General features: G+C 39.8%; 1 protein-coding gene across 2 annotated transcripts in view; it reads right to left on the bottom strand.

Annotated features, from left to right (window-relative positions):
- Positions 1-3619: 3619 nt before the first annotated feature.
- Positions 3620-10858, bottom strand: part of LOC107714456 (CLOCK-interacting pacemaker-like) — a 13066-nt gene continuing 5827 nt past the window's right edge. For both annotated transcript variants that reach the window (XM_016520298.1, XM_016520299.1), the window contains 3 exons: positions 7281-7462; positions 6572-6907; positions 3620-6167 (listed from right to left, as the gene is read on the bottom strand). In XM_016520298.1, coding sequence (XP_016375784.1) covers positions 5304-6167; positions 6572-6907; positions 7281-7462 — 1382 coding nt within the window. In that variant the 3' untranslated portion in view covers positions 3620-5303. The remainder of the gene's footprint in view (positions 6168-6571; positions 6908-7280; positions 7463-10858) is intronic.

Below are 10858 nucleotides of genomic sequence, written 5' to 3'. Positions count from 1 at the left end.
TACCAGTGAGGAGTTACCCAAGGAGTTAACCGATTACCTCCTGGGTGGCAAGCCACGCTGGAACAATGACCCCACTGGATAACGTCAGACCGTAAACACTCCGGCACAAATAATTGACTCGGTGGACATCCGGACGGGGGCGTTACCCCTTCTAAAGTGGTGCGAACTCTCGACTCAATCTCCCAAGTGAGTGTAGAGACCACTAGTCTCTCAGGAATAATGCACAGGAGTGGGCGCTCGGAGTGATCAAAAACACAAGACAAAGCGTCGGGTTTTATGTTTTTGGAACCTGGACGATAAGAGATTGAAAAATCGAAGTGACCGAAAAAAAGTGCCCACCAAGCCTGCCTGGAGTTGAGACGTTTGGCAGACCTGATGTATTCAAGGTTCTTGTGATCGGTCCAGACGATAAAGGGAACCCCCGAACCCTCTAGCCAATGATGCCACTCCTCCAGCGCTAACTTAACCGCCAGCAACTCTCGGTTACCAATGTCATAGTTGTGTTCGGTGGGAGACAAACGATAAGTAAAAATGCGCAGGGGTGCATCTTATCATCCGCGGGCGCTGGAAAAGAACAGCGCCTACCCCCACCTCTGAAGCATCGACCTCCACCACAAACTGACGTGAAGGATCAGGGGCTATGAGGATGGGAGCCGAAACGAAGCGGCTCTTAAGGTTGGAAAATGCAACTTCAGCTGCATTAGACCACCTGAATGTCGTTCTGGTGGAGGTCAAGGCGGTCAGAGAAGTGGCTAGTTGGTTGAAATTGCGAATAAAAATTTGTGAAAATTGGCGAACCCCAGGAACCTCTGCAGGGCCTTGCGGGAATCTGGAGTTGGCCAATCCACCAGAGCCTTGATGTTGTCGGGGTCCATGCGCACGCCCTCGGATGAGACGATGTATCCCAAAAGCGGAACTAACTGTGCATGGAAGACGCACTTCTCCGCCTTGACAAAAAGCCCATTCTCTAGCAGCCTCTGAAGCACTACCTGACATGCTGAACATGTTCCTGGAGAGAAGAGGAAAAAATCAATATGTCATCCAGGTAGACATATATGAATTGGTCGACCATATCTCTCAGCACATCATTATCCTGAAATACCCTGAAGGATCTGGGATCCTGGTGTTGAATCCTCATCCAAACTGTAAAACCCATTGTGTGTGAGGAGAACCAGCCTGCACAATCATTGGGCAAGGGCGCACCCCTAGCTTCTAGTGGAGTTGGCCCTAACTCCTAGAGGTGACTCCTCGAGGTAAAGTCATCTATTGCGAAAGATGCTGCTTAGTGAACTTAGGAAGTAAGTTTTGGGAGTTCATTTTTATTCCATCTCTGCAAGACAGACTTTTCAGGATAGGAGACGGACTAAAAATAACTCCAAAACTTACTGCCAGATTCTGGAAGATAAATTCTTCAAACAAGAGGATGTGGTGCTGATCCTTCAAGAGTCACTCTCAACTTATCTGTCTATAAAGTCTATAAAAAACAGTCTTCGTGTATTTTACTACACTTCAGCATGTGATTCTTATTAGTTGAAGGTAATTTTTTTAGGATTTTTTACCCAAGCAAAGTCTGACACCTTGCACATCTGGAGACTCCAGGTAGGTTGCAGTTCTGGAAAATGGTGGCATGGAGACTAAAGGGTTCCTAATGGTTTCACACTTAATTCTTCACATTAATTATTATTTTGCAGTTAACATGTGTCTTTTCTTCTCCACCTGTTTTTTTCTGACCCTGCTGACCCAGTGAGCATTTTTCTGTCCAGTGGTCATGCCTTAACTTTGCAAATTCCAGTATTGCATTAGTATTGCATCCTTCTCATGGGCATTTAATAATTTTTGACTTTTCAGTCTGAGTTAAATCTCTTTTTTGGCTCATTTTATCTGTAAAAGAAAACCTGCTTAATAATTATGCACACCTGAATATTTTTTTTCACTTCAATGCGTTTTTCACTTCCAGCCTTCATGGACAATTATATATCAATTATAAATGATTAGATACAAAATGAATAGTAATTATTAAGATTGATGTGGGTTGGAATCTGTAAAATGTGCTTGGAAAAAAATATATGATCAGAATATCAACTTGCATATAATTATGCATGCACTGTATAGATCAGTGATATCAACTATAGTGTTTTTACAGGTGATTATTTCTTTACCACATTGGGCCAGTAATGTGTCTGATTTGAGCTCACACTCTGTTCTTACTCTTCACAACATAATTATTTTCTGCTCATTCTCAGGTGTCTTTTGTTTATTCTATGGTGGAGTACAAGCCCCTCACTTTTAACCGCTGGTATGTGTACCCGGATTGGGCGTATACACTAGGCTGGTTACTGGCCCTGTCCTCCATTCTGCTGGTGCCTGGATGGGCTCTAGGCCAAATGTGTGCTGGGAAAGGAAGCCTGAAACAGGTGCGGATGATGATACATACATCCATCATATTTATGCATTTTTTGTCCAAAGCCATTTGCATTGCATTCGAGGTATAGAATTAAGCAGTTCATGCATTTCCCCTGAAAATGAACAGAGAAACAGCCATTCCAAGGGGAATTACTTACAATTTAACCAAAGCAAGCTAAAAACACTAACCAAAAATAAATCTACCTTAAATTCTAATGTCGTTTCTCTTTGTCTGTGTTTCTTGACAGCATTGGCGCCACTTGTGTAGTCCTGACACAAAACTCCCTCTCTCCTGTAAGCAACTAGCTAAAACATACAGGTAGAAACAGTTATAGCATACGAGTGTGGGGTTATATTGTAAATTCAGCATGGAATATAGAATTGATAAGTGTTAATTTATTACAGTTGTGGTGTTTGTAACCAACACTGCTAATGTTATAGCTACTGAGATGAGATACATAGACCAGATGACCATTTGACAACATATCTTTTTGTAGATAATTTGAGGTTCCCAAATTATCATTCACCAAATAAATTTAATACCATTTTCATTCAACATGATTCAGTGGCTTGTGTGGTTGTGTTTCCTTTCAGTCGCCTGACTTAATGTTGTCCTACAGGTTTGCATAACTTCCTCCTGCATGATTTATAATATGGGGAGACCAGTATGGTTGATGCACTGTACATAAAAATAGGCCTACTTGAAAGTTCATGCTTAAGTAAATAAAGAAAAATAAACAACGCTTTATAACTAAATCTGTCTGTTGTTATATTCTGAGGGTTGCCTTGGAAACAGTTCACAGGATTTCAGTTCCAAACACTTCAAACTGTGTTTGAAGAAAAAGAGACTATGTGAAGAGCAGTTGAGGAGAAGCTGTACAAGACAAGCTGTTTGTCTTTTTCAAGACAAAAGATCATTTTAAACAAAATATTTTGCCATTCTCTTTCCATAGTGATGATTTTTAAAATCACAGGTCCTTGCAAAAAGTCTAATCCTTAGAATTTCAATAGATTCATCATGTTAAGTAACTGTTAATGCAGATAAGACAGCTTTAGACAATTAATGTAAGTTGCATGCAAAGTATTAATGTGTCTTTTATCTAAGACCACAACAACTGATGAGCTCTTCAGGTAGGAAAAAAAAAAAGTCATGTGATCCTGAAAACTCAGGTAACGCCATCTCTGTTCGGAAACGGACTAAGCAGGATCATAGCAGGACCAAGTGTATTCATTGTCAACAAATGTGCCATTAAATGTATGCACAAACAAACCAAAGGCCTTTTAATTAAGCTTTTTATTTGCATCTGCATGTAGTGTAATAGTGTAACGTTTGCGGTGATTCTGTCTTCAGCAAACATTCTGCGTGGAAACACTGAAAGTATCATACACTTACACACACACACACGTTCATCTTCTGTTTGATATCACTTATGTCATAATATAGCTTACAGTACACAAACATTCTTAAAATGCATTAGAATTGCATCACATACTGTACTTCTTGTGCTGCTACATGGACAGATATCGATCATGTCATAGCATGCCATTCATTTCAAACACAAAGAAGAACTCTAAGGTTATTAAACAATCTTGCCCAAGTGGAATTTGCAGACCTTTTCTCATTTTCTGTATTTATTTTAGGGAAAATATCTAAAAATCTGCTCTACTGTAACATAAAACATGTTAACATATAAAGTACTAAGCTCTGAAATCCTAATCAAATTAGCCAAAATATTTCATAAATTAATATGCAATGATGATGTGCACAATTTTGTGAGTGACAGCAGAATTCTGTAAAATCTCTGTGTGGGCCTGACGGCTTCTTTAGACAAACCAATTCATATACAACCTCTGTTACTCAAAAATACTCAGTAAGTAAATAAAAGGAAATATACAACAACAAATAATACATTAGTGTCATGTCAAGAGTATCATAAATGTGCCAAAACATTTGGTGCTTTAGTAGAGAATTGGGGAAGAAATGTAAAGAAAGCACAAAACACTATTAACTCAACAAAGCTCACAAAGACGTCATGATCTGTGATCAAATGAATGGGAAATACAGCTCATATAAACACTCAAATTTGACCCTTCATCTCCGCGAGCCCAATTCAAAAGGCTTGAGTGATGGGTGTCTTGGTCCATGGTAAAAGAAGAAGACGTAAAGCAAGCAGATCAATGCAATGAGATTAATGAAGTGCGCACTGCATAGAAGAACAAAAGCTCCGTGGACTTTAGCAAGATCACCGTGGGAATAATTCTTACACCGTTCTTAGTGTCTTTGCATGTGTGGACTTTTCGGGACCTTCATGCACCATCCTTCTTTTCTTTAAGCGACAAGGCCTCACAGAGGGGAACTCATGACTAATTATTACCACATTTTTGCAAAATACCATTCCCAGTCATGTTCTTCAGAAACGCTACATGCTACAAACTGTGACAACAATTGCAAATTATTCAACTAGTCTCTAATATAAATCAACAAAGTAGGAAACAGGCTGTCATTTTTGATTACTCTGTGATCGACTATGCATGAAGTGTTGCTATCAAAAACATTTGCAAATGGCAACTGACAACCTGAAGTTGCTTCTTGATTCCATTATGGGGCAGGATAGCTGATGCAGATAGATGAGTGGCAGTCTGTAGCATGTGCGTTAAATTCCGTATAGCTCTCATCAGACACTTTGGGTGATTGCTGATACAGATGACTAGAAATGTGACAGAAAGGAAGATGGCACGCTGCGCAGTCAAGATGCTGTCCTTGAGCTACCGTGGAGAATATTGGGGAAATGATAACATCTCTGAAATCATGTTTGAGATGTTCGAGAAAGTGTCTTGAAGTCTCCCTTGCTGTTTCTCTGCTGTAAAGGCCCAGTGCTCAGCAGGTTTCTGGGTGCAGTCTAAAGCAGGTTTCCATGTGTAGAGCTGTCTGGAGGCATTATGGGATCATCTGGTGGACTCACGGTTCCTCTATGGGCTCTGATTTGCTCAGAAGTGGTGGTGTTATCACTGACAGAATCGTATTGACCTGTTGACTGCCATTCTGCATCTGGATTTGGAGCTAGAAGAGGAGATGGGGGCGCCACCTCTTCAGTGCCATTAAGTCCATATCTGTACACCACAGGAGTATCAGGTTTGGTGCTGGTGGCTGCCTCGACTCCTACTTTTGATTGAGACCCTCCATTGCTGCTGTCTGTAGGTAGGCACTTGAGGCTGGGATAGTGCCCAGACTCAGCCATGACCTGTTGGAGCTTCTCCCAGGCAGCCGGAGCATCAGCACCTGCTTGGGCGGCCTGGAAAAGCAGATGGGCATGTTGGCGGAGCTGGGCTATGTCTTGTTCGGTGGCCGCATTTTGCCGCAGCAGATCCTGCGTCCTTAAGGTGATGTCCAGTAGTCCCAGCTGACTCAGAATCTCCACTGTGTTGAGGAAGCGACGATGCCGTGCTGTCCCTTTGAGGTTGTTTGACCCTTTGCCAGAGCCACTATTCAGTTCTGGGCAATGCTTATGGGGCTCTTTTCTGCCCTGGATGAGGTCGTTGGAAGAGGGTGGGGAAAGCATCTGAGTGCTTGAGATGGATGGAGAGCTCACGTTGAGGGAGGCAGAGGGACTAGATGGGCGGCATGGGCTCTGGTGCTGGTGAGAGCCAGAAAGTGTCTCACGGCCTGCAGACAGAGAACGTGAGAGGGAATGAGATTGCAACAGCAAGTTGTTCTCTGGCTGTTTGTGCAGATGCTGCTTGGCCGCTTGCGTGGTTGTGGACACCTCGTCTCTCTTCTCCTCTGTGCATACTCTCTTACTCAGGCATATACATGCATGTGTGTGTATTTATATATAAATAATAAATATACACAGTACACACACATATATTATGTAAACAAAAACCTTTATTTTGGATGCGATTAATCGCGATTAATCGTTTGACAGCACTAAAAGGACTTAGTTCAACATGGCTCTGTCATAAAATGCAACCAGGAAAAAAAATTTCTGAATATGATGTGACCTAATGAACACGTTTGGGATTAACTGGAATGCTTTCTTCGACGCACGTTCATGAGAGTGCCACAACACATGCGACATGGTACTCTCGTGAACGCGCATTAAAGACTGACAAGGAAGAGAAGAAATTGTTGAATAAAGTTCGTTTTACAAAAAAAGTACTTGGACACCTCGTCTCTCTTCTCCTCTGTGCATACTCTCTTACTCAGGCTGTGCTCCTCTGTGTTACTTCCTCTACTGGCCGTTGGTTTCTCTGGGGTTTTCTTACTTGGGTGAGGTGCGATTCGAGGGTAGGAGTTTAGGATGGGGAGGTAAGTGTTTTTGCTCTTCTTTACACCCTTGCTTTTGGATCTCTGTGGCTGGGGTTGGAGGATGTGCAATGGGGCGCTTTGATTGATTCCAGGCTGTTGCAGCAAGAGGACGTGGGTGGGACCCTGACTGCTTGTAGCACCTCTATCCCATGACAGAGATGAAGGAAGGATGTGGTCCTGACCAGACTGCCCAGGCTTGGGAAAAAGAAAAAGAGAAGAAGAGACAGAATTCCTTCTTGTACAGAGCAGTTTTACATCAAGAAATCACAAGTAAATGAGGTGCCTTTTGTAGCACATTTCACAGCAATGTCTTATTTTATAGGATGTGTTCTTTTCTATGTGACTCACTTCCACTCCGTTCATCACAAGCACTTAGGACCTTCGGACACCTCTTACCATGCGTTTCAATGCCACACATCATTCTTCTTTCTTTATACCTCTGCCTAATTAATTTTATCTTTGGATTTGGTTTAAAATATAATGGGCTGCCTTGTCGTCTACTTTCTACATACAATAAAAAGGAAACTTGAAAGTGTTTTGGAACTTGACTGTCTCAGGATTGACTCACCTGCTTCAACACCACATTCTTAATGGTGAATATTGGGGTGAGTTCAGGCGTCCCGGACACCAGTATGTGGCTTCCCTGCAGGGGACCCTGCTCCACCCCACCCAAACCCTTGCGGACCTGAGGCTCATTCACACTGCTCTGCTGGTCATCTGCATCAGTCTGCAAGGAGTCTGAGCCAGTGTCTGAGAAAGAAAAAGAGCAGTAGGAGGAGAAAGGGCATTCGATGGAACAAAAAAAAGAAAAGGAAAAGGCAAGAGGAAGGATGGGAAACAAAGAAAGAGAAATACAAAAGTCTCAGTCTACTAATGACAAGTCAAATGAAGGACCATTCAATGCCGGAACCTTGAAGTTTTGGCACGGATGTTACACAAGCCTCATAAAACTACATTTTATGGTCAGAAGTACACTTCTAATAAAGAGGTTTGACTCGTTCAGCTGTTTGTGCATAAAATCAAGCATATTGGCAATAAATATCCTTATACAAACAGTTGAATAATGCATATCAAAGGTAGTGCTGTCAAATGATTAACACACACATATATTATGTAAACAAAAACCTTTATTTTGGATGCGATTAATCGCGATTAATCGTTTGACAGCACTAAAAGGACTTAGTTCAACATGGCTCTGTCATAAAATGCAACCAGGAAAAAAAATTTCTGAATATGATGTGACCTAATGAACACGTTTGGGATTAACTGGAATGCTTTCTTCGACGCACGTTCATGAGAGTGCCACAACACATGCGACATGGTACTCTCGTGAACGCGCATTAAAGACTGACAAGGAAGAGAAGAAATTGTTGAATAAAGTTCGTTTTACAAAAAAAGTACTTTTTTGTTTTCTTTGCTCACAAAAAGTATTCTTGTAGCTTCATAACATAACAGTTGAACCACTGCGGTCACATATAGAGCCCAACTGATTTATTGTTTTGCCGATTTTATCGGCTGATATGAGCCTGTCGCAGATATACCTGCATCGGCGTATATGCCGCAGATATGCCACTGATATGAAATTTTTTTTTTACATTACATATAACGCAGATGAAATGCTTGTAAATGGTGTAATTACTTAGTTTGTCCAGCAGAGCATGCTCCATTGTTTGCTACTGGCGACCCAGGTCACTGTAGTGACACCAGCCAACCCTTTCACTTCAGTAAGGAGGTCTCTTGTTCAGGCAGTGGCAGACAAGCAGTCAAGCAGTGTCTTAACGGTAAGTTGCTAACTACTTTGTGAAATGCATAACTTACTGTAAATTTAATAAACAATGACCCCAATGTAAGTCCAATATTACGTTAACCCCGCCGTCCCTTAAAACTGCCATGTCACTCATGCATGTCACATCACATTTCCTAAGTCAGATAGTTTGTCAGGACAGTCAGTAACATAGCAGATTGAAAAGTTAGTATCTTTCTGCAGTCCAATAGACAGCAGTGAGGTGGTGGCTTGAGTCTGTTGAATGGTTTAATGCTACATTGTCACCTAGTTGGAGAGACTCAATGCTAAGTAAATACCCAATGTCCCCGTCTTTTACTCTCACAATGAGCTTATCATATTCGTTTGATACATTAGTAGAGTAGAGCCATATGATTTCCACGATGCAAAAAACATGGACGGAATCGTGAAATCCAGTCATAAAAACGGAATTTACTGTTTAACACAGAATTTGTCATATTTTTAACGAATAAATACAAAACAGGTCAGTACACTTAAATCAAATCGCAATATAGACTAGTGTCTGTGCATATTAAACTACAAAACAATTATTTAAATACGAATTCTCATGTTCTGCATGTTCATTTGATTACCAGAAAATACACAACACAGAATTTGTGGGGGAAAAAAAACATTTCATAGAAATTATTATTAAAATGTGTATGTATATATATTCTGTTTATATATAAACAGTTTGGACACACGAATGGAGAGTAATATAATATACACATAAAGAATACCGGCCGATATATGAAGAGTTCATTTGCAAAAACAGATAACTCCATTTTTATTTATTTTCAGAAATCATGTTTGTTTGTTTTTTATTATTGTGCATTCCAATATCAATCAAACTGCAGTTGGGTTGTTTTGATTAAGTAATAATAACTTAAACAAATAGGCCAACAGGTAACTTACAAAATTAAAGTTCATTGAAAGTATGTTTTTTATATATATTAAGTTTATTTTATAGCAAAAGCAGATAACTCCATATTTCATGTTTCAGAGTTAAACAAAAACAGTCGTTTTATCTTTGCAATCTCCCCAGATGACAATGTAGATGCCTGACAAACGTTGTTGTTGTTGTTGTGATCATAAACGGTATGGATGTGATTACACGCAATACACAGAGCTTTTCCTTCACCATTGTAACGCGCTGCTTTTGCAAGGTTACGTGAAAAAAGTTTTGGCTTTTATTTTCCTTTTACACCGTGAAGAAGATATCAAGGGTTTATCAAGTTCGTCGAAATTATCCATCCTGGATCAGTCAGCTTTGACCAAACTCCTCTCAGCTAGCACGTCTTTTCAAAGTGACTGGCATCCTTGTCACCTGACCTGAATACAGCGCACCGATTCACTAAAATAGACTTATCGCAGGGTTTCTGCAGAATTTTTAAGCTCAAATGTAAGACTTTTTAAGACCTTTTTTTAAGACCTGCACAAATAAATGTAATACCACATGAGCAATGCCTATAGTACCATATTAAACTGTAAAATTACTGTAAAAAGCATAATTTACAGTTCAGATACAAGTTTTCACAAAAACAAAAAGTTTTACAAATGATAAACTTTACATTTCAGCCTTTAAACCATTTTTAAGAAAATGGATGAGTCCAAAGTATTAATTATTAATTTAAACAATTACTATGAATAAATTATTATATAAATTAAATAACAAAAATTAGGGGTGTGCAATATTGACAAAAAATGATATTTTCTGGATATTTTCTGGGATTTTATCGATAACGATAATTAGACGATATTTCGCTGAGTGTGTTATTGTGCTGGTATTTTAAGGACTACCATGGACAGCTGACTTCTGAATTTTTGATATTCTTCATATTCTGTGTGGTCAGCTCACAGCAGTGATATAAATTAATCTTTTCCAACAAGTTTTATGAGCATTTTTACCATTAAGCCATTTTTTTTCTTAAAAGTGTGCATCATCTTTTGAGTCAAATTCTTGCATTTGTGCTGTTACCAAGCAAATGAAATCAGTATCAACCGAATTCATCTTTGCAATGCAGAGAAAACACAGAATCTGCATCTGAAGTGGCATTTAGATGCATTTATACATGGTTTAATGCAGCTCAGAGGGACATAGGATACTTTAACCTGCAGTCACAAATGCATAAATAATGTTTTGATATTTTAAACATAAAACATTCAAAACTGATGTTTGAAATTATTAAAAAAATTAAAAGATACTTTAAATGTGAAGTTAAAACCGCCAGCAGGTGGCAGCAAGTCACAGTTAATAAGTGAGTCATTGCGATTGAATCGAATCATTTGAACGGTTGATTCATTCAGGAACGAAACCCGGTCATGTTGCTCAAAGACGCAAAACAGCGCTGTGGCTGTGTTTG

Source organism: Sinocyclocheilus rhinocerous, unplaced genomic scaffold, assembly GCF_001515625.1.
Source record: "Sinocyclocheilus rhinocerous isolate Xijiao unplaced genomic scaffold, SAMN03320098_v1.1 scaffold88, whole genome shotgun sequence".
NCBI classification, from domain to species: Eukaryota; Metazoa; Chordata; class Actinopteri; order Cypriniformes; family Cyprinidae; genus Sinocyclocheilus; species Sinocyclocheilus rhinocerous.
This window is presented reverse-complemented; position numbering and strand designations above follow the sequence as displayed.